Raw genomic sequence first — 23,568 nt, forward strand, 5'->3', positions numbered from 1 at the left:
CCGGCGGAGACCGCCAGTGCGGCTATATGCGGCTACATGGCCTGGCCTGGCGGCACAGATTAGACATCATCTATTATAACGATACAAAGCATAGGATGAACAAAACGGCAACATAAGGCTCGCGCCCGTATTTTCTTTTTTTCTTGCTTTTAACAAAACTTGTCCCGTGCCAAGGCTGCGGCGCAGATGGCGAGCGGCGCCGCAGGATGTTTGGCGTGGCGAAAATGCGGCGTCTAGGGCATCAGGCGCAGGCCCGAGGCCGGGGCGCCGACAGCAGTGACCTGGGAGATGGAGCACAGCTTGCCGGCAAACTCGGGCAGGTACTTGGCGCCCGTGAACGGGTCCTCGACAAAGTTGGAGCCCTTGTAGATCGGCGTGAAGGAGCCGGCGCAGATGTCGAACTCGGCGTACTGGTCGTACTCGATCTTGATGGCGTCGATCGGGTTGGCGTCGCCGCGGGCCTTGATCTTGCGGGCCTGCTCGGCCTTGGGGCCGGACGAGACGAGCTCGAGGTAGCGGGCGGCGAACGTCGACGCGGACGCGTAGTTCTTGTGCTTGAACGACTGCATCATGGCGACCTGGAGCGCGTTGTGCACGTGCACGGCCTGCAGCTTGGCCTTGGTGAAGTACGCGGCCAGCTCGAGGTTGCGCTTGACCTCGGTCGCCGGCAGCGCGCGGCGCGCGAGCTCGAGCGACAGGCCCAGGATGTACTCGCGGCAGATGCCGATGAGCTGGTGGGCCTCGTCGACCTCGGCCTGCGACTCGGCGGCCGACACGAGCACGTCGTAGAGGATGCCGCGGAACTTGGTGATCGCGTCCTCGAGGCGGTTCGTCCGCACCATCTTGTAGGCCTCCTGCAGGTCGTTGGCCGTGATCACCGACAGCGACTTGGGGATGTTGGGCAGGATCTTGCGCGGGTCCGTCTCGGTCTTGGTCCGGCGCACAAACGTGGGCAGGCTCGGCAGGCCCTCGCCCGCGGGCAGGTACAGCTTGGACGCCTGGTAGATCTCGAGGAAGCGCGGCTTGAGCGGCGCAAAGTTGACGACGCCGACCTGGCGGTTCAGCAGCTGCATCGCGCTCTCGAACGCGCCCGCGGCGACGTGGTCGGCCGCCACCGGCGAGTTGCGCGCCCACAGGTCCGCCTCGGACGTGCCCGAGCCGGCCTGCGAGTCGTCGGCCGTGTTGTTGAACTCCTCGTCCGCGTCGTCCATCTCGAGGTCCTCGTCAATGTCCCACCCACCGGCGTCCTCGTCGAGGTCGTCGTCGCCGGCCTTGGGCGCAAACTCGTCGTCGCCAAACTCGTCGTCGAGGCCAAAGCCGCCGGAGCGGTCGGCCGACGTCGGCGCCGGCGCAGACTCCTCGAGCGACAGGCTCTCGACCTGGCCCAGCAGGACCTTCTCGAAGAACGTCAGCGACGTCGGCTTCACCGGCCAGTTCTCCTCAAACGTCTTGTTGATCGCCGCCGGCACCTGCAGCGGCGCGCCCAGCGCCGGCAGGCCAATGTCCCCCGGCGACTCGACACCGGCCGACTCGAGGATCTCCTGCGCGAGCTCCTCGAGGCCGTTGGCCTTGGCCGTCGTGTACGCCAGCGCGCCCATGTCGACCTCGCGCAGCATCTGCACGCGCGCCTCAACGTCCGACAGGAACAGCGACGCCTGGAACTTGGCCTTGTAGTCGCCACGGTGGTCCGCGATCTTGGACATGCGCTCGAGCTTCGAGCTGTCGCCGGTGATGAGGTACAGGAACGCGAGCTTGTCGAAGTTGCGCAGCTTTTGGTACACGAGCTCGACGATCTCGTGGTTGCCGTGCGCAAACGCCTCCTGGCCGAGCCGGTTCCACAGCTTCGGGCGGTCAAGCTCCTTGGCCATGTCCAGCGCCGCCGAGAGGTTGCCGCACTCGATCGCGAGGTCGAACCGCGTGCGCGGGTCCTGCACAAACTGCAGCGCGATCTCGGGGAAACCCTTCTTCTGCAGGTACGAGATAATGCTCTGGCCGACCAGGTTCGACGTCTTGATGATCCGCAGCATCTCGTCGTAGTTCTTCGAGATCAGCGCCTTCTTGAACCGGTACTCGGTCGGGTCGATGTTGAGCTTGAGCACCTTGCCCCGGCGGTCGAGGCAGTACGCGACCGGGCCCTTGATGCGCGTCAGGTACAGCGTTGACTTGAGCGTGCAGATTATGCCGCTGTCGCCGTTGAGCAGCGTGTACTTGATGTGGTTGAGCGTCGAGTAGATGAGCACGCCCGTGTCGTCCCACGCGGCGGACTTGATGCGGATCGTCTCGTGCAGCGAGCACACGCTCTCGAGGTTCTTGGTCGCGATCGTGATCGTGTGCTTGCTGATGAGCGCGACGTGCATGCCGTCGTTCGACCACGCCGCGTACTTGACGTTGCTCGCGAGCAGCTCCGCCAGCGTCTTGTTCTGGTGGATGTCGTAGAGCACGACCGCCGACGGCGAGAACAGCAGCAGACAGCCCGTGCCGCCGTAGTGGATGTCGTTGACCTGGACGGGCGTCTTGATCGACTTGGTCGTCGCGTTCGACAGGTCCTTGACCTCGATCGTCTGCACGGCCTTGGTGAAGACCGCGAAGCGGTTGCGCGCGATGAACACGGCCGAGTTGCCCGGGCCGCGCTTGGTGTCGGTCGGCTCGATCGTGCCGGACGCGTCGCGCGGCAGCCGGATCAGCTCGTAGATGCCGTTGTCCGCCGGCGACGTCGCCAGGATCGCCTTCTCGGCCGGGTTGTACGACAGCGACCGGATCGACGTCCACGAGTTGCCGAGCTTCTTGAGCGAGAGCAGCGGCAGGCTCTCAGAGTCCTTGTTGAAGTCGTACGCGCGCACCTGCTTCTCCTTGTTGATGTAGAACAGCAGGTTCTGGTACGCCACGTTCGCCGGCCGCTCGCGCTCGAGCTTGAACACCATCACGCCCGAGTCGTGGCCCGCCGCAAAGAGGTTGATCTCGGGGTGCGCGGCGATGACCCAGAACCGGTCCGACTCGCGCCGGAACGACTGCACGCTCGTGCGCTTGTTGAGGTCCCACGTCCGGATCGTCTTGTCCTCGCCGACCGAGATGATCAGGTCCTGGTGCGGGTGGAACAGACAGCACGTCACGTTGTTGAAGTGCCCGCGGCACGTGTCGACCTCCCACGCCTTGGTGTCCGACATGCGCCAGAGCTTGACCATGCGGTCGTCGCCCGCCGAGATGATCAGCGGCATCGTCGGGTGGAACGCGACCCAGTTCACGCCGCGGTCGTGGCCCTCGAGCACGTACTTGACCACCGCGTCCGTGTTGCCGAACATGTCGTTCTGGTTGGCGTTCACGCGCGAGATCTGGTCCTCGAACGTCATCGACGTCGGGGCCGAGTGCTTCTTGCGCAGGCCCGAGATGTCCCACACGCGCACCGTCTGGTCGAGCGACGCCGACACGATGAGGTCGTCCTTCGGGTGGAACTGCGCGCACATCGTGTAGTGGTTGTGGCCGGTGAGACACGCCAGCTGCGACCGGTTCTGCCAGTTCCAGATCCGGATGGTCTGGTCGTCCGACGACGAGATGATCCACGGCAGCTCATGGTGGAAAAACACCGTGCGCACGTAGTCCAGGTGGCCCGTGAGCGTGAAAAGACACCGCCGGGTCTGCAGCGACCACACCTTGATCTTGTAGTCGTCACCGCCCGACACAAACAGCGGCTGGCTCTTGTGGAAGTCGATGCCACGGACGGGGCCCTCGTGCTCCTCGAACCGGTCGATCAGCGTGCCCATGCGGTAGTCCCACAGCTGGATGGTCGACGAGTGGAGCGACACCAGGATCCATGGTCTGCCGTCAGCACCGCGCCGCGCGCGACCTACCTCTTGGGGTGGAACGCCACTCCCTTTGCCCGGGAGGACTTTGATTCGAACTGCTCGTCAGCCATGTGCACCGGTGCTAGAGGGGCACCGGCGGCGGCCCGGTCGCTGGCCGGCTGGCGCGGCCCGCGCGGCCAGCGCGGCCCGCGCCATCCATCCGCCGCCGCCCACGCCCACGCCTGCCGCACCGCTGGTCCGTGTTGCTATCGCGCACGCACGTCCAGCGCCGCCGCGGGCGCAATTGCGCCGCCCCGTCCGCACTCACCTTCGTAAGCATCTGCATGGTTCAGGCCGTGGATAGCTCCCGCTCTATTCCGTCAGCATCCATCCATCACCATCCATCACGTCCGCCGGCGTCGCCACCATCAGCCCGCCCAGCCGGCCGTGTGCGCTCGCCGTCGGCGACGAGCCCGAGTCCGTCTGGTGCCGGCGCACCGCACCACCGTCCGCAGCCACCCATCCGGCTTACCTCGATCACTGGCCGGTCTCGCGTGCCTGTATCTGTCTGTCTCGCACTCGGATACGCGCCAATCGATTCGCCAGAAGCCGGTCAATATCGGTTTGTTGATATTGCTGCCTGTGCTCCTGTCCAATCAATCCTTTGCTGCTTCGTAGGAATAGATGTGGATACGTTCGCTCAACAAGATGTCCGGCGACCTCTCAGCTGTTCGATACGTATGTAATCTATTGTGGCACCAATCGGAATCGAGTCCTTGCGATGAATGCAAATGTCTAGCAACAAACGAAGGATCCTCTGCTTTGCTTGGTCAAAGGAGGCCACCTATTTTTTTGGTGGTGAGGACGCGCTGGGTGACGTTTGTGGACGCATTGCCTACAGATGGCCGCGACGCCGGCCGCGCCGGCGCCGGCGCCGGCCAACGGGATCTACCGCCCGCAGGGGCCTGATACCGACAGCTGACGGCTGACCGTTGCCGGGCGCTGGAGCGGCGGAGGGACCGCAGTCGTGGTCTGCGACCGGCGGGGCGGCGGCGCGGACAGGGGGGGGCGGCCGCACACAACGTATATGTGGCGCGACGCGGTGTTTGTGCACTCAATTGAACGATTGCGACGCGTTTAAGTAGGGTTAGGTTTGTATACGTCGTGGCGTCTGTGGCGCGCACCGTGCCCACACCGGCAGCGGTCGGCTGCGCGACGCGGCTGCCGGGCGGCCGGTCACGACGAGATGGATCAGGGCGGGCCCCGGCTGCCATCCCAGACGGCCGGCGGACGCGCGCTCCGGCAATATTGTTAATCCGGACGTGGCGCATGCAGTCACCTGCGGACGCGCAACCGGGCAGGTCCACCTTAGCGCCGAGCGTGCGGCAGGGTGGCTGCACGAACAGTGGCGGTGACGGTCGCGGTCGGCGGCAGCATACTGCGCCACACGACGCCTCATGGCTCTCTTGCAGCCGTCTGCTTCCAGACGATGTCAGAAAGCTAACGGCTGCACGTGAGCGGTCGTCTGCACGCCAGCAGGCCAGAGGCCATGCCAATCGGCGGCTGCCAGTGCGAATCCGCGCTCGAGCGATCGCATGCCCAGTTTCAGGGCAGTCTGGTGCGTGGCCAACCAATCGTGGCGGTGCGTGTGCCGCATGGCCGCCTAAACAACGAACATGCAACCACGCACAACACCAAAACTATGTCGATCACGACTCTACAAATCCTACGGCGGCAGAAGAGCAATCAGTTGGATCCAACACCGACTCTATTGACATCCGCCTATAGATACACAACAGAGCTATCCTCTAATAAACATTAACGCGCGAGACCTAGTAATAGTTTAAACCATGATATACAAAAGCACAAGTATATATAAAAAAGACATAATCCCAGACCGAAATGTATCTACTCAAACGTGTTCGGGCTGGAGCGTCCAATGACCTCGACCTTAAAGCCGATCTTCTCGAGCTTCTTCTGGTTGAGGATCAACCGGCCGTCGAAGATGAACGCGGGCTTGTTCATGCCGGCGTAGATCTTCTCGTAGTCGAGCTGCGTGTCGCGGAACTCATCCCACTCCGTGCAGATGACAACGGCGTCAGCCGACTGAGCGGCCTCGTAGGCCGACGAGCAGATGGTGACCTGCTTCTTGAGGGCCTTGACGTCGTCCACAACATCGGGCTCAGCCAGGTCGTACCAGATCTGCGACTCCTCAACCTTGGGGTCGTAGATGGCAATGTTGGCCTGCTCCTGACGGAAGTACTTGATCAGGGTGATGGCAGCCGACTCACGAGTGTCACCGGTGTCCTTCTTGAAGGCAAAGCCAAGGACAGCCAGACGCTTGCCAGTCAGAGTGTTGAACAGCGACGAGATGATGCGCTTGGTGAAACGGCGCTTCTGGTGCTCGTTCATCTCAACGACCTGGCGCCAGTAGGCAGCAACGTCAGGCAGGTGGAGCGACTCCGAGAGGTACACCAGGTTAAGGATGTCCTTCTGGAAGCACGAACCGCCGAAGCCGACCGAGGCCTTGAGGAACTTGGGGCCGATACGCGAGTCGAGACCGCAAGCGTACGAGACCTCGTCGACGTCAGCGCCGGTGGCCTCGCAGATAGCCGACAGGGCGTTGATCGACGAGATACGCTGGGCCAGGATGGCGTTGGCAGCCAGCTTCGACAGCTCCGACGACCACAGGTTCATGGTGATGACCTGCTTGCGCGGGACCCAGTGGGCGTAGACGTCAGCCAGCGAGGCAGCGGCGGCACGGCCCTCAGGGGTGTCGAGCGAACCGATCAGGACACGGTCAGGGTTGAACAGGTCCTTGATGGCGGTACCCTCAGCCAGGAACTCAGGGTTCGACAGGATGTCGAAGCGGCAGCCAGGCTTGCCGTTCGAGTCGAGGATCTTGCGCATCGACTGGGCAGTGCGGCAGGGAACAGTCGACTTCTCGACAACGATCTTGTCCGAGGTCGAGACCTTGGCGATGTGGCGGGTGGCCGACTCGACGTAGCCGAGGTCGGCGGCGTAGCCCTTGCCAACACCCGACTTCTTGGTCGGGGTGTTGACCGAGACGAAGACGAGGTCAGCCTCCTTGATGGCGGTGTCGACGTCGGTCGAGAAGAACAGGTTCTTGCCACGGACGGCCTTGACGACCTCGTCGAGACCCGGCTCGTAGATCGGCAGGTTGTCCGAGTTCCACGCGTCGATACGCGCCTGGTTGAGGTCGACGATGGTAACAGTCACACTGGGGGTCTTGTAGGCAATGACCGCGCAGGTCGGGCCACCTGACTCGTTAGCAGCTGCTGCGTGGATGCACTAAACGTGCGGTACTTACCGACATAACCGGCACCAATGCAGCAGATCTTCTTGACCTGCTTGTGGGGGATGTCGATGCTGTCGAGCGGGCGGGTCAGGCGCTCGCTGGCGGGAGTGACCGCGCCGGAGGGAATTGACTCAATTGAGGCCATTGTAGTATGCAAACGCGGGTAGATGGGCGCGATGTAGAGAGTAGGGAAGATAACTGTGGCACAATAGTGAGGGCCCGAAAGGTCTTATATATGCCTGGGCCGGCCGCAACTATTATCTGAACAAGCGAAGGGATACCGGAATTAAAGCAATCCCTAGAGCCCGCTACGGCCCAAAAAAAAAAAGGATAATTTTTTCAGGCGATGCGACACGAAAATAGAGGGAAACCGGAAGAGGCGCGCGACGCAGCACAGCATATGTGCGGGTGCGCGCGGGATATGTGCAGGAATCGTGTGCAGCACCTGCCATGCGTCTTTACCCGATTTGGCTGGTTGCCGAGGCCGCTATCCCCTGTTGGGAGATCGGTCGCCCGGTCCGATTGCCCGTGGTCGCACAATCAAACACGCCTTCCCAAACCGGCAATCTGAGGCCGCTCACCGCAGCCGCCTGCCCGCGATCTACCGTTTAGATAACACAGCCGCTGCCATGCCTGGGTGGCAACCGAGCCGCGCGGACCACGGTCGGCGCACCTGCGCCCCGTGGCGGCAGCGCTGCCAGCCGCAGCCGCCGCCCGTGGCCGCCGCGGGCACCGCGTGCGCCCGCGCGAACGGCAGCGCGCCGGCCAAGGCGCCTAGCGTGGGCGCGCAGCACACTGCAGTACTACTCTGTAAACGGCTAGCGCCGTGCGGCCGCACCACGCCTCGCCGCGACGCGGCCGCCGTGTCGCGCCCGGACGCGACGGCTGCGGCAGGGGTGGGTCGGCGGCCGCCGCGGCCGCAGCAGGCGGCGGGCGTGTCGGACGCAGGCCGGGCGCGGCCCAGCGCGGCACGCTGGCGCCGCGAGCGTCTGCCTGGCCGCGGGCACATGGCCGGTTGACGACCGCGGAGCCGTGCCCTGGCGGCCGCTGCCAGCCGCTGCCAGCCGCCGCCGCCGCCGCTGCGCCGTGCGGCGCTCAGCCGCCGCCGCCTGCCTGCTGCTGCAGCGCGGACGAGTGCAGCCGCAGCGGTGCGACCGTCTGCTCGCGCGCCCTACGTCAGAGATATTTTTGGAGTCCGCGCGCGCATGCGTCTGCACGTCGGTACCGCCGTCGCCGACTGCCTGCCGGCTGCCTGCCTGCCTGCCTGTCTGCAGCCGCAGGCCGATTCGGGCCAGGCGGGGTGTGCGGCCGCAGCCTGCCCGCTCAGACGCACAGCACCCTTATGCAGGCAAGGTGACTACGGCTGCTGGCAGTGTGCTGCTCGCCTGTTAGGGCAAGCGTGGTGGTCGCGTCTGTTTCCGGCACCACGCACTACCCAATCCGGAATAGTGCCCTGATAAACGCGCCGCCCGCACTGTCGGCGTACGGCTTGCCACCGTTGGGCTGGCCGCTGGCACCGGCACGCTTTCGGCGGCTATATTGGCCGTTGCGTGCGGCTCGCGCCGTGACGTGTCACCTGTGACGGTACTGCGCGCAGTCCAGCAGCATCCAGAGGCCGCCGGCGCCCGCAGCCGACCGGCTGCAGCAGTTCCGCGCACGTCGCCGCCGCCACCCACCCACCCCAGGGCTGTGCTGCCGCCCCAGGGCCGCTCGGAGAACCAGGCGGCGGCGTTCGCCGAGCGGGCGGACACGGGCCGCTACCCGCCTAGGGCTCGGCCCCGGACCCAAGCGCAGCCGCGACTGCTTGGCTCCGTAACCGGCGTCCACTATGCAGGCTGCACGTACGCGACTGCGCGCCGGTCCGAGTACCGCCAGCGGCATCAAGACTGGCGGTGCCGGCCCTTGCGGCGGCGGCGGCCGCGACCGCCCTGGCCGCCCGCCCGGCAGCGGCGCGCGGTCGCCCGTAGAACAGAGGCCGGAATGCCGTGGCTAGCCACTGACACCTGCCAGGGCCACCACGCCCAACAGGGACGTTCCTGAAGGGGTCTAGAGTCCACTACTGCCCGCTTGAGCTAGGTGGCCAGAGGCCACTCCACTAATATGCCTGGTACAAGAACATCTGCACGCGCATAGCGAACGCGCCGCACGCGCGCTGCTGCGGCCCGCCGGCCGCGGCTGCCGCGCTGCGTGGAACGCGTCCGCCGGCCAGTCGGCAACGAGCCGGACACGCAGCGCTCGTCACACCGCGCCGCAGCGGCTGGCCGCGCCGCGCGTCCGAACGCGTGCGGGACGCTAGCCGGGTTAGCCAATCACACGCACGGCTCGCGCCTGCTGCGTCCCTAGCCTGGTCGCCGTGAACGTGAAGGCCGAATGAACGGAACGGACCGCGCTACTCGGCGCCATTCCGACTCCGTCGTCTAGATTCTTGGCGATTCCATACCTGGTTGCTGCAGATCCGCGCCGTTGCGTCTGCCCTTGCTTGCTAGCCAGGCAACACGATGCTCGGCACACACCCGAACGTCTCGCGTGCCGTGGCCCCTGGCACTGCTGCCGATCAGGGCGAGTGGTTCGAGTGGCGGCTCGGCGGAATGTGGTGGAACGCGAGATAGGCTGGCTCGGCACGCCGGACGCGTGCAAGCCGATAGACGGGTTGTGCCGGTGGCCGCGTCGGCAAAGCAGTGGCTCGGGAAGGTGCGCTGCGGCGCGGGCGACGTCACGGACGCCGCGGTGAGGTGCACCGCCGCAGCGCGCCGCACGCTGCGCCGCCCCCGCGCCACGGCCGCCTGCAGGCACAGCACGGCCACACATGTGCACCGCCAGCAGTGCACAGCCACATATACACAGCCCTAACCCGTCTTCGCGAAGACCCGCGCCCGCCAGCTGAGCCCGCCATGGCACCGTTCGGAGGTCTCAAGATCCAGAAGAAGACGGTCGCGCCGCGCGACGACCGTCCGGGCCCCTCTGTCTTTGGCGATGACTCAGACGGCGACGACGGCGCGCCGGCCGCGGCCGGCGCTGTGCGCGGATCAGCGCGTGCCCGCGTGAATGCGGATCTGATCGCGCACAGCCTGCGCAACCAGCAAAAAGCCGACGAGCTCGAGGCCGAAGCGCAAGACTCGTCTGTGTACGCATATGACGAGGTCTACGACTCCATGAAGTCGGTCGAGCGCGCGGCCGTGGCCAAGGCCGAGGCCAGCAAATCCACCGAGGTAGGTCGATCGGCGGCGGCGCTGACAGCAGTCAAAGTACATGGACCGGTTCCTGGCAGCGGCCGAGCAGCGCAAGCAGGACCAGCTGCGAGCGCGGGACGCCGTGCTCAAGCGCGAGCGCGAGGCCGAGGGCGCCGCGTTCGACGACAAGGAGGTCTTCGTGACGGCCGCCTACAAGCAGCAGCAAGAAGAGCTTGCGCGCGAGAAGGCTGCAGAGGAGCAGCGCGAAGGTACGTGAGCGCGTGGCGGCGCTGACCGCAGCCGAGGACCGCAAGAACGACAAGGGCATGGCCACGTTTTACCGGAAGATCCTGGCCGAGGACGACGACGCGCATGCGCAGGCCGTGGCCGCGGCCGATGCCGCGGCCGTGGCGCCGCCGGTCGACCCGGAAGATCAGCGGACTGAGGCCCAGCGCGATGCGGACCTGGCTCGCGAGATCAATGCCGAGTTTGGGTACGCCAAGGTCGAGCTCAACGACGAGGGTGAGGTCGTCGACAAGCGGCAGCTGCTGCGGGCGGGGCTGAACGTGGTCGGCAAGCGCGCGGAGCAGCCGCGGCGGCCAGTGCGGCGCGAGTACGACGGTGGCCGCGACGGCCGCGACGGCCGCGATGGCCGCGACCGCGACCGCTCGCCACGCCGCGACGACCGCTACGGACGCGACGACCGACGCGACGACCGCCGCGACGACCGCTACAGGCGCGGTGGTCATAGTGACGGTCGCGCCCGCTCGCCCCGTCGCTCTGACGGCCGCCGCGACCGCCACGACGGCCGCCGGTACGACCGTCGCTGATGTATATACTTCAATGCCATGTGGCAATTTTCAGCCGTAGCCGGCACTGTCGACTCCCGGACCGCAGCTTGAGCATGTTCCGCGCGCCGAGCTTCTGCCGGTGACTCCGCCGGCTGTGCGCCCTGCGGCAGCGGCTGTATGCGGCTATATGCCTGCTCGAAGAGCAGCCACCTCTGACGAGGCGCCGCCGCAGCCTGACACCTCCTTTGGCCAGCATCCGGCAGCGGCTCCTCCGGGAGCATGCCGTACAGACGGCGGCTCCATGCGACGTTCCGCTTGCCCAAGAGGCCGTCACCCGACGGCTCGCCTTGGGTGCCGCAGAGGTCGTGCGAGGGTTGTGCCTGCGGCAGTTGTGGCGCATAGCCGCCCAGCAGACGTGGCGCAGCCATCGCGGGGCCACTGCTCAGCAGAGTAGTCGCTGTGGCGTCTGTGGCGCATAGCCGCTGTGGCGCATAGCCGCAGGCCGCGCTGCGCGCGCCCGCCGGCCGTCGACGAGTGCCGCGGCCCGGCCAAGCATCGGCCCGCAGCGCGCGTCGTCAGGGCGAGCCGCACGGCGTGCGGCTCGCAGCGGCTATATGCGGCTATATGCCTGCTTCAGGTCGCCGCGGGTATCTCCGCCAAGCGGCGCGCGCCCCCCAGGCCCCCCCTTCGCCGCCCCGCGCGTCTGGCAGCCGCCCGCCGCCGTCCGGCAGCCCGCGGCCCAGGCCCGGCGGTCTCCCGGCCCGGGGGCGGGCGCAATCGGTCAGGGTGTCGGGCTTTCGGCGTAATCTATTTCCCAGACAGGCCCACGCATCTCCACACCACCACACGAACGTCCGCATCCATCGAGGTCGGCGGCCCCCCTCCAGTTTCGCGTTGATGAGCAGGTCGCGGCCATGAGTACGTGCGGCTGGCAGGCGGCAGGCAGACCAGGGCTGCGCGCCCGCCGTCTATCAAACATCGCTGACCAGCAGACAAGGAGATCCAACGCGGGCTGAACGACCGGCTGTACGAGAAGCGCAAGGGCGCGGCGCTCGAGCTCGAAAAATCGATCCGGCAGTCGCTCGAGGAGGACGACATCGGCAAGATAAAGGCGATCGTCGACCAGCTGTGCCATGACTTTGCCTACGCGGTGCACCAGCCCAACGCGCGCAACGGCGGGCTGATCGGGCTCGCCGCGTCGGCAATCGCGCTGGGCCCGAACGTGGCGTCGTACCTGGAGGACATCATTCCGCCGGTGCTGGCGTGCTTCGGCGACCAGGACGCGCGGGTGCGGTACTACGCCTGCGAGAGCATGTACAACATCGCCAAGGTGGCCAAGGGCGAGATCCTGCTGTACTTCAACGAGATCTTCGACGCGCTGTGCCGGCTGGCGGCCGACTCGGAGCTGTCGGTCAAGAACGGCGCGGACCTGCTCGACCGGCTGATCAAGGACATCGTGGCCGAGAAGGCGGCGACGTACGTGTCGGTGGTGCGCAGCTCGCCGGAGCCCGTGCCGCCGGAGCCGGTCGAGACGGACCCGACCAAGCCGGTGATGGCGAACGAGCCGGTCCAGGACCTGGCGTTCTCGCTCGCGCGGTTCATCCCGCTGCTGACGGACCGCATCTACGTGATCAACCCGTTCACGCGCATGTTCCTGGTGTCGTGGATCACGCTGCTGGACTCGATCCCGGACCTGGAGATCGTGGCGTACCTGCCCGAGATCATCGGCGGCCTGCTGAACTTCCTGTCGGACGCCAACACGGACGTGCGCGTGGCGACGCAGGCCGCGCTCGACGGCTTTCTGCAGGAGATCAAGCGCATCGCCGAGCTCAAGCGGCAGGTTGCCGAGACGTCGGCGGCCCAGCGCCGCACCTTCTCGGGGCTGCTCTCGGCGGGCTCGGCGGACGAGCCGTCGGAGGACTCGGAGCCGTCCCAGCAGCTGATGCTGTCGGCCGAGGTCGACGACGAGCCCTCGTTCTCGGCCGCCGACGACATCTACTTGCCGGGCCAGGACGTCCGCGTCGACTTCTCGAAGGTGCTCGAGATCCTGCTGCAGCACCTGGACTCGACCGACCAGGAGATCCAGCTGACGGTGCTGCACTGGATCGAGAACTTCTTCGAGATCTCGCCGGAGGACCTGCTGCCGTTTGTGCCGCAGTTTCTGTCGCTGCTGCTGCCGACAATGGCGCACGACTCGGTGGTGCTGCGCGAGAGCGCTGGCCGGGTCAACGCGGACCTGATGGAGCTGATCATGTCGCTCGACGACCACGGCGACGACGACGACGAGCCGGCGCCGGCGCCGGCGGCCGCGCCGGCCACGGCGCCGGCCGCGCCGGCCGCGCCCGCCACGCCGGCGGCCGCGCCCGCCACCGCCGTCGCCGTCCGGCCCAAGAAGACCGACGAGAGCTTCTCGCTGCTGCCGGACGAGTCTGAGCGCAAGCTGGTGCTCGACTACCCGGCCACGGTCAACGCGCTGACGCTGCACTTTCTCAACGAGCAGGAGGAGACGCGCGTGGCCGCGCTCGAGTGGCTGATCATGCTCCACAAGAAGGCCTCGCGGCGGATCCTGGCCATCAACGACGGCACGTTCCCGGTCCTGCTCAAGACGCTGTCGGACTCGTCGGACCTGGTCGTGACCAAGGACCTGCAGCTGCTGGCCCAGATCTCGTTCAACTCGGAGGACGACTACTTCGCGACGTTCATGCACAACCTGCTGTCGCTGTTCAGCACGGACCGCAAGCTGCTCGAGACGCGCGGCAACCTGATCATCCGGCAGCTGTGCGTGAGCCTCAACCCCGAGCGGATCTACCGGTCGCTGGCCGAGATCATCGAGCGGGAGGAGGACGTGGAGTTTGCGAGCATCATGATCCAGAACCTCAACAACAACCTGGTGACGGCGCCGGAGCTGGCGGCGCTGCGCAAGCGGCTGCGGAACCTGACCACCCGCGACGGCGTCAACTTCTTTGTGTCGCTGTTCAAGTCGTGGTGCCACAACGCGGTGGCCACGTTCTCGCTGTGCCTGCTCGCCGAGGCGTACGAGCAGGCGTTCCACCTGCTGCGGATCTTTGCGGACCTCGAGATCACGGTGTCGCTGCTGATCCAGGTCGACAAGCTGATCCAGCTGCTCGAGTCGCCGGTGTTCACGTACCTGCGGCTGCAGCTGCTGGAGCCGGAGCGGTACCCGTTCCTGTACAAGTGCCTGTACGGGCTGCTGATGCTGCTGCCGCAGTCGAACGCGTTTGCGACCCTGCGCAACCGGCTCAACGCGGTCTCGGCGATCGGCTACATGCACATCCCGGTGCCGCCGGCGGTCGGCGCCAGCGTGAGCGCGTCCGCGGGCGCGTTCGGCGGCGTGGACAAGGGCAAGACCAAGAGCAAGATCGACGAAGTGCGCTGGTCGGACCTGCTCGACAAGTTCCGCACCGTGCAGCTGCACCACGAAAACATGCGGCACGGGACCGGGCCCGAGGCCGATGACGAGCCGCCGGCGCCGGCCGCCGAGCTCGTGCGCCAGACGCGCGCGGCCCAGACGGGCAAGGCGACGCGGCACGCGTCGGGCGGGCCGCCGACGCCGGCGCCGGCGCCGCGGAAGAACGGCTTCGGGCTGCTGTCGCAGTCGTTTGGCGGCTCGTCGTCGAACCTGTTTGCGGCGGGCGAGTCGTCGACGGCGGCGGCGGCGGCGGCGGACGCGAGCTACGGTGCGCGCGGCGTGCGGCGCGGCGCGCTGGACGGCGCGGCCAGCCCGAGCGTGGGCAGCCCGGGGCGCAAGGCGCGCAGCGGTCTGGGCATCAAGAACTTTGTGTCGGACTCGCGGCGGAAGAAGTAGGGGGTGGCGCGCGTGGCGCGTGCCGGCGGCGACGCGCCGGGGCGGCCCCTGCGGGCGTGGCGCACAGCCGCCCGCCGGCGCCGTGGCGGTGCGGCCGCGCGGTGGCGCATAGCCGCCCGCGCACCGCCACAGCGGCTATACGCCTCTACTGCGCCTCCCCGCAGCGCGCACCTCGGTGCCCGCAGCGGTGGCGCATAGCCGCAGCACAGCCTCAACGCGGATACGAGTTAGAATAACAATAGAGTCCCTGGCGCCGGCAAGCGGCCCCTAACAAAGCAACGTCCGCGTCACGCGGGCGGGACGTGGCCCTGCTTGACGTTCCACGCAAAAAAGTAGAGCAGCGCGCCCAGCGGCTGGCCGAGGAAAAACGAGGCCCAGAAGACGCAGTTGCCAAAGACGCCGGCGGCCGGCATGCGCTCCTTGAGCCGCTCCAGCGGCGCGGTGGCCAGCACGAGCGGGATCTGCAGGATCATGGACGCAAAGGCCGCGCCAATGATGTTGTGGGTGGGCACGCCGACGCACAGCTCGTGCAGCACGCCCGACACGAAGAAGACCATGACCGAGGCCGCGGTGGCGTTCCAGCCGCGGCGCACGAGCGGCACGTAGATGTGCCGGCGAAAGTAGTTGGTCACGGGCTTGTTCCAGAGCTTCCAGTAGGCGCCGACGGAGGTCGCGTTCCACCAGTCGTCGTAGAACTGGCGGTCGCCGAAGCGCATGACCTCGGCCAGCGCGTTGAGCGCGGACTGGAAGAAGAGGAAGAAGCCGGCGAGCCAGATCACCATCGAGACCGAGGCCAGCTTGAACAGGCGCTCGACGATGCCGGCGACGTCCATGGCGTGGAAGTGCACGAGCGAGTGGTCCAGGATCGGCACGGCGTACTGCGCCGACAGCAGCCAGATCAGCACCGACAGGCCGACGATCTCGAGCAGGCGCTTGACGAAGAACACCGGCCGGAACGCCGGCGACCGCGGGTACACGGGCTGGTACACCAGCGTCGGCGCCCACCAGAAGTACGACAGGTTGCTGAGTGTCAGGTTGTGCGGGTACGCGGCCGGCGCGTACAGCCGGGGCCCGGGCTTGCTGTGGAGCACGCCGTCGCGCAGGTCCCGGTTCGTGAGCGCGTAGCTCGCCGTCTTGAGGCAGACCACGACCGCGTGGATCTCGCAGAACGTGCCGATCAGCGGCTGGTGGATGCAGTAGTACACCACGACCGTCGCGAACGTCAGGCAGAACCCGGCGTTGACCGAGTGCAGCAGCTTGATCATGCTCCAGAGCTGCTTGCGCGGCGGCCGGCGCTCGCCGCGCGCCTGCGCCATGATCTGCAGGCTCGCCGCGGACTCGATCACGTACGCGATGAACAGGTGGGCCGGGATCAGCGCCGTCAGCAGCGCGGCCAGGCACACGTCCCGCCGGCGGATGTCGAACGCCGACAGCCGGACGAGCACGCCGTACCGCGCGTAGTTCTCGAGCACCAGCCGCACGTTGCCCACCGCCAGCACGATCATGGCCAGGTTCCGGAAGCCGACGAACGACGGCGGGGCCGTCGTGGACTCGCGCGAGAGCACCGACGGCTTGCACACCGAGTGGATCGGGTACACGTGCGTCAGCGCGGCCGTCCGCCGCTCGTCGCGGCCGCCCGAGCGCGACCGCGGCCGCCCGGCGCGCGACCCAGGCCGGCTGCCGGCCCGGCTGCCCGGCCGGCTGGGCGCGGGCGAGCCGTTCGAGCCGCTGGCCGCGCTGGCCGGGCTCGCCGACCGCGACGGGTCCGCCTGCGGCGACGCCAGCGGCGACGCCGCCCGCTCGCGCCCGCCGCGCCCGCCGCCCGGCCGCCGCCCGTCCACCGACGGGCTGCGCGACCGCCGCTCGCCGTCGGCCGGCCGCCGCCGGACCGTTTCGTTCCAGGCGCCCGGCAGCGATCCGCGGCTGCGGCGGTCGCGGCCGCCGCCCGCGCGGCCCGTTGCGTGGCCCGTCGGCTGGCCGGCCTCCGCGGCCGCCCCGCCGCCGCCCTCTGCCGCCGCCGCCGTCGCCGCCGCCGCCGCCAGGACCTCAGCCATGTTTGCGGTCGTTTCCGCCAGATTGGGGTCTCGTCGCCGCGTGCGTGCGCGATCGTCGCCGTCCGCGGGCTTGATCGATGCGCCGCGTTCGCGCCTGCTCGTCGCCGTCGTCAGGGGAGCGTGCGTGCGCTGGGGGCTGGCCTGTCTGGCAAGTTCTGTCGGCCCGGGTCGTCTGATCGGTCGCTGGCTAACCACCGCTTTCCGTCACCTCTTCCCAGGCCTAGTCAAAAATTTTACGCCGCCCATCCATCGACGTCACGATCAGCTCCCGCCCCGCCGAGCCGCCGTGCATCTCTCGATCTTTGCCTGGTACCCCGTGGACGTGCAGCAGCCGCCCACCGACCGTTTCCGTGTGACCGACGCCGATTGGTCGTGAATTGACGCTACAATGTCTGGACTCTCGTCGCTCTTTGGCGGCAGCTCGGCTCCGGCCGCGCCCGCCAACCCCGCCGTGGCCGAGGCCAAGGCCAAGCTGCAGGCGCAGATCGCCCAGTCGCTGGCCGTGGCCAACGCGCGCGAGCTGGTGGAGGTACGTGGCGGATCTGCGGCGCTGACGCCAGAAAATCACGAGCAACTGCTTTTCCAAGTGCGTGCCCCAGCCGGGCCCGCAGCTGACGGCGGCCGAGTCGGTAAGTGGCTGGCGGACGACGCTGACGGCAGGACTGCCTCGCCAAGTGCGCGGACAAGTACATGGTGTCGTGGAACCTGGTCTCGAAGGCCTACATTTCGCGCATCCAGCAGGCCGGCGGCTCCTTGTGAGCCCGGCGCGATGTACATAGAAACCTTGCAATCTCAGAGCGTAGCGACCCGACCCGCTGGCGATGGTACCCGCGTGGGCCTCGGCAAAATTGCTTGGCGCGGGGAATGTCTACCACCAGCCGCGCTGTCACGGCGTCACCGCGCGGCGCGGTGGACGACGGCCGGCGTCTCGGAACCGGGGAGCCCGGCGGCGGGCCGGCGGGAGGCGTGGGCTGCTGCGGCGGTGCGAGCCTCTTCCGTCGAGGGTGTGCCCTGCGGGCGGCTATGCGCCACAGCGGCGGCTGTGCGCCTCCGGCGGCGACTCCGTCGAGGGTGCGCCCTGCGGGCGGCTATGCGCCACAGCGGCTGCCAGTAGTGGCGGTGCGAGCCTCCGGCGGCGACTCCGTCGAGGGTGTGCCCTGCGGGCGGCTATGCGCCACAGCGGCGGCTATGTGCCTCCGGCGGCGACTCCGTCGAGGGTGCGCCCTGCGGGCGGCTTGCGCCACGGCGGGCGGCTGTATGCGTGATCCGCCCAGGACGCGTCCTCATCCGAGTCGCCGCCGCAGGCTCGTGCACCGCCGCTGTGGCGCATAGCCGCCCGCAGGGCGTACCCTCGACGGAGTCGCCGCCGGAGGCTCACCAGTATGGTGCACGAGCACTCGGCGGCTGCCTCGTCGGCTATACGGTTGCCTGTAGCCACCTTCGCTCGCCAGACCGTGCACCGCCACAGCGGCTACATGCTTACATCTTGCCCGCCGGGCTACAGCCGCTAGAGTCGCCACCGGTGAGTCGTGCACCCCACTGGCGAGCCTCTAGCAAGAATCTGTCAGGCTGGTGGCGCCCTGAGCAGGCGTAGTGGCATGCATATAGCCGCGTGGCGCATAGCCGCCCGCAGGGCGCACCCTCGACGGAGTCGCCGCCGGAGGCTCGCACCGCCGCTGTGGCGCATAGCCGCCCGCAGGGCGCACCCCCGACGGAGTCGCCGCCGGAGGCTCGCACCGCCGCTGTGGCGCATAGCCGCCCGCAGGGCGTACCCCCTACGGAGTCGCCGCCGGAGGCTCGTGCACCGCCGCTGTGGCGCATAGCCGCCCGCAGGCACCCTCGGCGTACTCGCCGCCGAGAGCTCGTGCACCGCCGCAGCAGCCACATGGCTCCCGCCTGCCCGCGCACCAGCCGCCGTCCGCAAAGTGGCCGCCCGTGGCCGTCCGTGCCGGCATGTGACAGACCGCGGACCCGACGCGGACCCGACCCGGCGGTTGTGACAGGTCCGCGGACCCGACTCGGACGCGCCGGACTTGTGACCGGCGAACAGGCCCGGGCGGGCGAGCCGCGACCCGTCGCGGCGGGTCGCGCTATCACACGAACAAAGTCAAAACTTTTGATGCATCTATGGTACAGCGACTAGTCGTCGTCCTCGCCGCGCTGGCGCTTGCCGCGGCCGCCGGCGCCGCCCGACGCGCCGCGCTTCTTGCCCTCGCGGCGGAAGTGCTCTTGCTTGTCGCGGCGCTCGCGGTCGCGGCGCTTCTCGTCGTCCTTGGCCAGCTTCTTGTCGCGGACCTCGCGGCGCTCGGCCTTCTTCTCGGCGCGCTTGCGGCGCTGCTCGTTGCTGAGGGTCATGACCTTGACCATGACGTCGCGGGCCTTGCGCTCGTCGCCGCCGAGCACGACCGCGCGCTTCTGCAGGTACGTGGCGCGCTTCTGCGGGCGCATGGCCGTCAGCTGGGCCTTGTAGGGCAGGTCCGCGCGGATGGCCTTGGGCACGCGCAGCGGGTTGAAGCGGCGCTCGGGCCGCTCGATGTTCTTGTACTGCGAGTCCTTCTCGTTGGGCACGGCGAGCGATCGCTCGTGGCGGACCTGGCCCGTGAGCTTCATGCCCTTCCACTCGGCCTTGTCCTCGACCAGCAGCGACGTGACCGGGTTGTAGAACTTGCGGGCCTTGATCGGGTACCACGCGCGCAGGATGACGATGTCGCTCATCAGGACCTTGTCCTCGAACGTGGCGCGGAAGTGGCCCTCGGGCTTGGCCAGCGCGCGCTTGATCTGGCCGCGGATGCCCGACACGGTCTTGATGGACGCGCCCTCGAACTTGGCGACCTCGAGCGCCGACGTGAACATGCCCTGCACGAACGCCGTGTTCTTGAAGATCTTGTACGGCGTGCCGACGAGCTTGAGCTTCTTGACGATCTCGACGCTCTGGTCCACGTCCGTGACCGTGCCCGTGGCCGCGATGCGGAACGCGCCCGTGGCCGCGCTGTTGGCGACCGACTGCACCGCGCAGAAGCCCGTGTTGGGCGCCACCAGCGGCCCGTAGAACGACGCCGTGCAGTGCATGTGCTCGGGCGTGTACTTGAGCATGCGGTTGCGCGTGCGCGAGTCCGACGTCGTGTACACGGGCATGCTCTGGAACCGCCGCCAGCCGAGCGAGAAGATGAGCGGGTCGTTGGTCTTGAGGATCTTCTTGTGCCACCGGTGGCGCTTGATCCGCACCTGCACGAACCCGAACCGGTCCTCGGACGCGAGCAGGCTGCCCATCACGACGGGGTACTTGGGGTCGAAGCCCTCGACGAACTCGCACGGGATGTTGGGGATCACCACCCGCACGTACACGCCCGACCGGAAGCCCTCGATGCGGTCCCGGGTGTCCTGGTCCATCTCGTCGTACTCGGCCTTGTTGATGTCGAGCTGCTTGGCGATCTTGGCCTTCTGCGCGTCGTGCCACGTGTCGTACATCTTCTTCTCGAGGTCGTCCTCGCCGAGGCCGTCGTCCTCCTGGCCCTCCTCCTCCTCCTCGAACCGGAGCCGGAGCTTCTCCTTCTTCTTGGCGTTGGCGTCGCGCTCCTTGGCGTAGTCGACGCCGTCGGCGGGCGTCTGCTCGGCGGCGGCCGCGGCGCCGTCCTCCGGGCCGTCGGCCTCGACCTTCTCGCCGGTCTCGAGGTCCTCGTAGTCGCCAAAGACCTCGGAGCCGTCGTCGGAGCCGTCGTCGTCGTCGCCGCCGGCGTCGTCGCCAGAGCCGTCGGCGTCGTCGAACGAGCCCGTCAGGAACCGCGCCTTGATCGCCTTGATCGCGCTCTCGTCCGCCCACCGCGCCTTGAGCTGCTCGTCGTCGTACACCGGCAGCGACCGGTCGATGTCGTCGGCCGCGGTCGCCGCCGGGACGGCGTCGGCCTTCTTGAAAAAGTCGCCGGCGATGCCGTCGGCCTCGTCGTCGGACGCTTCGCCGTCGTCGCGCGACAGCTCCTCGTCCCGCCACCGCCTGATGACGTCCTCGGGCTCGATGTTGTCCAGGTACAGCAGCTTGCCGAGGTCCCACCGCCGGCGGGTCGAGTAGAACCGCTCCTTGGCCCGGTCGACCAGGCCGGCCTTCCAGCGCGTGGCGCCGGCGCCGAGCTCGTCGTCGTCGCTGAAGTCGCCGAGGTCCGAGTCGCTGTCGGCGAAGACGTAGTCCTCGCCGTCGCCGTCGTCGGCGGCGGCGCGGGCCGCGCGGCGCGCCAGGCCGGCCTCCTCGCGGTCGAGGTCGTCGGCGTCGTCGGCGTCGTCGTCGTCGTCGGCGCCGTCGTCCTCAAAGTCGTCGTCGTCGTGCTCGACCGCGCGCGCGACCACGCGGCGCTCCTTGCGGCCGGTGTCGCCCGCGCCGTCCAGCGCGTCCGCCGGCAGCTTGGCCGAGTCCGTGAACAGCTGGAGGCCGCCGGACTGCTCGCCGAGCATCTTCTGGGCGTTCTGCAGCTCGACTACGAGCCGCTCGCCCACGCCCTTCTCGGCGCCCTCCGCAAACGAGCGCGTGCCGACGTCCACGTAGACCGCGTCCTTGTCGATGAGCAGGCCGCCCACGTCGCTCATCGGCGCGTAGATGACCTTCTGCTTCTCGTCCAGGCGCTTGCGGCGCTTGACCTTGCCGTCGTCCACGTCCTTCTTCTCCTGGTACGGCGTCGGGCACGGGTCCGGCAGCCGCTCGACGTCGGCCACGGTCAGGTCGCCGATGCCCGGCACGTGCACGCGCGCGCTGTGCGGCGACAGCGCCGTGCCGTGCACGTAGCCGTACAGCGTGACCGTGCGGTCCATCTTCGGGTTCTGCTCGAGCTCGGCCGGGTGCGTGATGTCCACGACGCGGTCCGCCAGCAGGTACGAGTGCTCGTTGCGCCACTTGAGCGGCCGGAACTTCATCACCGAGATGAACCGCGCCAGGTTGAGCACCTCGCGGTCGGGGTACCGCCCGTTCATCACGCCCGACAGGTAGAACAGCTTGGCGCCCTGGTAGACCTCGGTCCACAGCCGGTGCTTGAGCCGCTTCTTGGACGCGCGCAGCGTCGCCGGCGACTTGAACAGGTCGAGGTGCGTGGCCACGCCCAGGATCCGCGGGAACCCGTGCGGCGCCAGGATGTTGAGGAACTCCATGGTCTCCATCTCCAGGCCGAAGTTGCCGTCGATCATCAGCAGCACCAGGTCCGCGATCTTGGCCACGTCGATCATCGAGTTCAGGTCGTTGGAGCACTCCAGGAACGTCAGCCGCCGCCGCTTGCCGGACACCACCGTGACCGGCCCGCGGATGTCCGACAGCGTGTGCTTGGTGTACCGCCGGATCAGCGACTTGATCAGCGTCGTCTTGCCGGTCTGCGGTCAGCGCGCCCGCGCCATCACTTACCCCCGGCGGCCCGACCACGGCGACGATCACCGGCGGCGCCTCCTCCGGCGTGCGGTCGACCATCGGCACATGGAACCGCTTCTCGTTGACCTGGATCGGTCAGTCGTGTTTGGTAGCCACTTACATCGTGCGACCGCCGTGCCTGCCGCTCGAGCTTGCCGGGCGCGGCCACGGCAAACGCCTTGGCGTTGTACCCGTTGGCATGCAGCGCCTTCTTCTTGCTCTTGGTCTTCACCGGCCGGTGAGCCTTGTTGTCCTGCTCCATGGTGGGTGGTGTGCGGGTGCAAAAATTTCGCGCGGCCTAAAATTTTTGCTGGCGGGGCTAGGGGACCCCCTGCAGAGGCGCGCCGACGTTGGGACCTTGTGCCGCCGCACGCCGTGCGGCGCTTGGGACAACGGTCCCGCGTTCTGGCCGGCTGCTATTGCGACATTGCCACCACCAAGATTCGGTTCACACGAGTTATCCAGTCTATCCGCACCACGATGGGAGAGAACACGTATATTGTGAGTGGCGGTCGCGGGCGCGGGAGGCTGGCCGCAGGCGCTGGGCGAGACGGCGGGGCGGCCGCTCTGGCCGGCTCGGCCGCTCGGCCGGCTGCCACTCTGGCCGGCCCCGCAGCGCTGCCAGGCCGGCCAGCCGCCCGCCGTAGCCGGCACAGCGCGCTGACTGCAGATCCGCATGAACGAGACGGCCACCGCCGACGACAAGGCCAAGTACGTGGCGCTGCCGCAAAGCTGACCCAAGGATCGCCGCCGAGATCGTCGCCTCTGGAGGTACGCCCCCGCCGTCCGCGCTGACCCAGGCACCATCGAGCACGAGTACACGCTGCTCAAGGCCTTCGCGTAAGTGCACGCCCGGCCGCGCTGACCCCAGCGTCCGTCTTCCGGAGACCTCGGTCTCGACGTTCTCGACCAACCCTCTGGTCGAGGTCGAGAAGGACCAGGAGGTCACCACGCAGTAGGCGCGCTCTGTGCGCAGCCCGCGTTGCCGGCGATCCGCCCGGCGAGGCGTTTCGGCCGAGAGCCATGCGATATGGCGGAGAAATAAACGTCTTTGGACCAGATCTGGTGTCCGCGCGCGTAGAGCCGGCCAGCGCGGCCGGCAGGCGCCGCGGCGGGCGCCCTCGTAGCCGCCGTGGCCGTGTCGGCCGTGCCGGCCGTGCCCGGCCGCGTTGCCGTCGCCGTCGCCGCCGTCGCCGCCGTCGCCGCCTCTGCGCAGCCGTGATGCTTCCGTTGCGCCGACTGCCGCATT

The 23,568-nt window shown here is 67.9% G+C and overlaps 8 protein-coding genes across 8 annotated transcripts; 4 read left to right on the plus strand and 4 right to left on the minus strand.

Moving 5' to 3' along the window:
• Nucleotides 1-33: 33 nt before the first annotated feature.
• Nucleotides 34-4,608, minus strand: V1510DRAFT_414769 (coatomer WD associated region-domain-containing protein). The gene is made up of 4 exons (XM_066933477.1): nucleotides 4,312-4,608; nucleotides 4,108-4,151; nucleotides 3,846-3,895; nucleotides 34-3,813 (listed from the first exon to the last, which is right to left on the minus strand). Exons 2-4 carry the CDS (start codon nucleotides 4,123-4,125, stop codon nucleotides 234-236), a joined length of 3,648 nt encoding a protein of 1,215 aa, XP_066789682.1. The 5' UTR covers nucleotides 4,126-4,151; nucleotides 4,312-4,608; the 3' UTR covers nucleotides 34-233.
• Nucleotides 4,609-5,627: 1,019 nt separating this feature from the next.
• On the minus strand, nucleotides 5,628-7,343 carry V1510DRAFT_103525 (UDP-glucose/GDP-mannose dehydrogenase family, NAD binding domain-containing protein). The gene is made up of 2 exons (XM_066930207.1): nucleotides 7,111-7,343; nucleotides 5,628-7,060 (listed from the first exon to the last, which is right to left on the minus strand). The coding sequence occupies exons 1-2, from the start codon at nucleotides 7,241-7,243 to the stop codon at nucleotides 5,688-5,690; spliced, it is 1,506 nt and encodes a 501-aa protein (XP_066789683.1). The 5' UTR covers nucleotides 7,244-7,343; the 3' UTR covers nucleotides 5,628-5,687.
• Nucleotides 7,344-9,866: 2,523 nt separating this feature from the next.
• V1510DRAFT_376370 (coiled-coil domain-containing protein 55-domain containing protein) lies at nucleotides 9,867-11,137 on the plus strand. Its single transcript, XM_066931561.1, has 3 exons — nucleotides 9,867-10,307; nucleotides 10,339-10,537; nucleotides 10,569-11,137. The coding sequence occupies exons 1-3, from the start codon at nucleotides 9,990-9,992 to the stop codon at nucleotides 11,096-11,098; spliced, it is 1,047 nt and encodes a 348-aa protein (XP_066789684.1). The 5' UTR covers nucleotides 9,867-9,989; the 3' UTR covers nucleotides 11,099-11,137.
• Nucleotides 11,138-11,781: 644 nt separating this feature from the next.
• Nucleotides 11,782-14,997, plus strand: V1510DRAFT_433404 (vacuolar protein 14 C-terminal Fig4p binding-domain-containing protein; the record flags this gene model as incomplete). The annotated part of the gene is made up of 4 exons (XM_066935515.1): nucleotides 11,782-11,977; nucleotides 12,052-14,357; nucleotides 14,421-14,483; nucleotides 14,953-14,997. The coding sequence occupies exons 1-4, from the start codon at nucleotides 11,974-11,976 to the stop codon at nucleotides 14,995-14,997; spliced, it is 2,418 nt and encodes an 805-aa protein (XP_066789685.1). The 5' UTR covers nucleotides 11,782-11,973.
• Nucleotides 14,998-15,024: 27 nt separating this feature from the next.
• V1510DRAFT_414784 (MBOAT, membrane-bound O-acyltransferase family-domain-containing protein) lies at nucleotides 15,025-16,721 on the minus strand. The gene has a single exon (XM_066933478.1). It carries the CDS (start codon nucleotides 16,388-16,390, stop codon nucleotides 15,173-15,175), a length of 1,218 nt encoding a protein of 405 aa, XP_066789686.1. The 5' UTR covers nucleotides 16,391-16,721; the 3' UTR covers nucleotides 15,025-15,172.
• Nucleotides 16,722-17,073: 352 nt separating this feature from the next.
• V1510DRAFT_414786 (TIM13 mitochondrial intermembrane space protein-like protein) lies at nucleotides 17,074-17,913 on the plus strand. The gene is made up of 3 exons (XM_066933479.1): nucleotides 17,074-17,468; nucleotides 17,500-17,568; nucleotides 17,600-17,913. Exons 1-3 carry the CDS (start codon nucleotides 17,328-17,330, stop codon nucleotides 17,696-17,698), a joined length of 309 nt encoding a protein of 102 aa, XP_066789687.1. The 5' UTR covers nucleotides 17,074-17,327; the 3' UTR covers nucleotides 17,699-17,913.
• A 1,121-nt stretch (nucleotides 17,914-19,034) lies between these two features.
• V1510DRAFT_392589 (uncharacterized protein) lies at nucleotides 19,035-22,610 on the minus strand. Its single transcript, XM_066931798.1, has 3 exons — nucleotides 22,441-22,610; nucleotides 22,317-22,406; nucleotides 19,035-22,285 (listed from the first exon to the last, which is right to left on the minus strand). Exons 1-3 carry the CDS (start codon nucleotides 22,579-22,581, stop codon nucleotides 19,079-19,081), a joined length of 3,438 nt encoding a protein of 1,145 aa, XP_066789688.1. The 5' UTR covers nucleotides 22,582-22,610; the 3' UTR covers nucleotides 19,035-19,078.
• A 143-nt stretch (nucleotides 22,611-22,753) lies between these two features.
• V1510DRAFT_414791 (uncharacterized protein) lies at nucleotides 22,754-23,380 on the plus strand. Its single transcript, XM_066933480.1, has 5 exons — nucleotides 22,754-22,820; nucleotides 22,990-23,030; nucleotides 23,062-23,090; nucleotides 23,120-23,159; nucleotides 23,191-23,380. The coding sequence occupies exons 1-5, from the start codon at nucleotides 22,800-22,802 to the stop codon at nucleotides 23,276-23,278; spliced, it is 219 nt and encodes a 72-aa protein (XP_066789689.1). The 5' UTR covers nucleotides 22,754-22,799; the 3' UTR covers nucleotides 23,279-23,380.
• The last annotated feature ends 188 nt before the right edge of the window (nucleotides 23,381-23,568 follow it).

Source organism: Dipodascopsis tothii (genome assembly GCF_038497935.1).
Source record: "Dipodascopsis tothii strain CBS 759.85 unplaced genomic scaffold V1510scaffold_10, whole genome shotgun sequence".
NCBI classification, from domain to species: domain Eukaryota; kingdom Fungi; phylum Ascomycota; class Lipomycetes; order Lipomycetales; family Lipomycetaceae; genus Neoaidaea; species Neoaidaea tothii.

Coding starts and splice junctions, on each gene's coding strand:
- V1510DRAFT_414769 (XM_066933477.1), bottom strand. Junction 3,814..3,845: donor GTGGCGTTCCACCCCAAGAG/GTAGGTCGCGCG, acceptor TGCTGACGGCAG/ACCATGGATCCTGGTGTCGC.
- V1510DRAFT_103525 (XM_066930207.1), bottom strand. CDS start 7,243: ATGGCCTCAATTGAGTCAATTCCCTCCGGCGCGGTCACTCCCGCCAGC. Junction 7,061..7,110: donor CATTGGTGCCGGTTATGTCG/GTAAGTACCGCA, acceptor CTAACGAGTCAG/GTGGCCCGACCTGCGCGGTC.
- V1510DRAFT_376370 (XM_066931561.1), top strand. CDS start 9,990: ATGGCACCGTTCGGAGGTCTCAAGATCCAGAAGAAGACGGTCGCGCCG. Junction 10,308..10,338: donor AGGCCAGCAAATCCACCGAG/GTAGGTCGATCG, acceptor CGCTGACAGCAG/TCAAAGTACATGGACCGGTT. Junction 10,538..10,568: donor TGCAGAGGAGCAGCGCGAAG/GTACGTGAGCGC, acceptor CGCTGACCGCAG/CCGAGGACCGCAAGAACGAC.
- V1510DRAFT_414784 (XM_066933478.1), bottom strand. CDS start 16,390: ATGATCGTGCTGGCGGTGGGCAACGTGCGGCTGGTGCTCGAGAACTAC.
- V1510DRAFT_414786 (XM_066933479.1), top strand. CDS start 17,328: ATGTCTGGACTCTCGTCGCTCTTTGGCGGCAGCTCGGCTCCGGCCGCG. Junction 17,469..17,499: donor ACGCGCGCGAGCTGGTGGAG/GTACGTGGCGGA, acceptor CGCTGACGCCAG/AAAATCACGAGCAACTGCTT. Junction 17,569..17,599: donor AGCTGACGGCGGCCGAGTCG/GTAAGTGGCTGG, acceptor CGCTGACGGCAG/GACTGCCTCGCCAAGTGCGC.
- V1510DRAFT_392589 (XM_066931798.1), bottom strand. CDS start 22,581: ATGGAGCAGGACAACAAGGCTCACCGGCCGGTGAAGACCAAGAGCAAG. Junction 22,407..22,440: donor AGGCACGGCGGTCGCACGAT/GTAAGTGGCTAC, acceptor TGACCGATCCAG/GTCAACGAGAAGCGGTTCCA. Junction 22,286..22,316: donor CCGTGGTCGGGCCGCCGGGG/GTAAGTGATGGC, acceptor CGCTGACCGCAG/ACCGGCAAGACGACGCTGAT.
- V1510DRAFT_414791 (XM_066933480.1), top strand. CDS start 22,800: ATGGGAGAGAACACGTATATT. Junction 23,091..23,119: donor CGAGATCGTCGCCTCTGGAG/GTACGCCCCCGC, acceptor GCGCTGACCCAG/GCACCATCGAGCACGAGTAC. Junction 23,160..23,190: donor ACGCTGCTCAAGGCCTTCGC/GTAAGTGCACGC, acceptor CGCTGACCCCAG/CGTCCGTCTTCCGGAGACCT.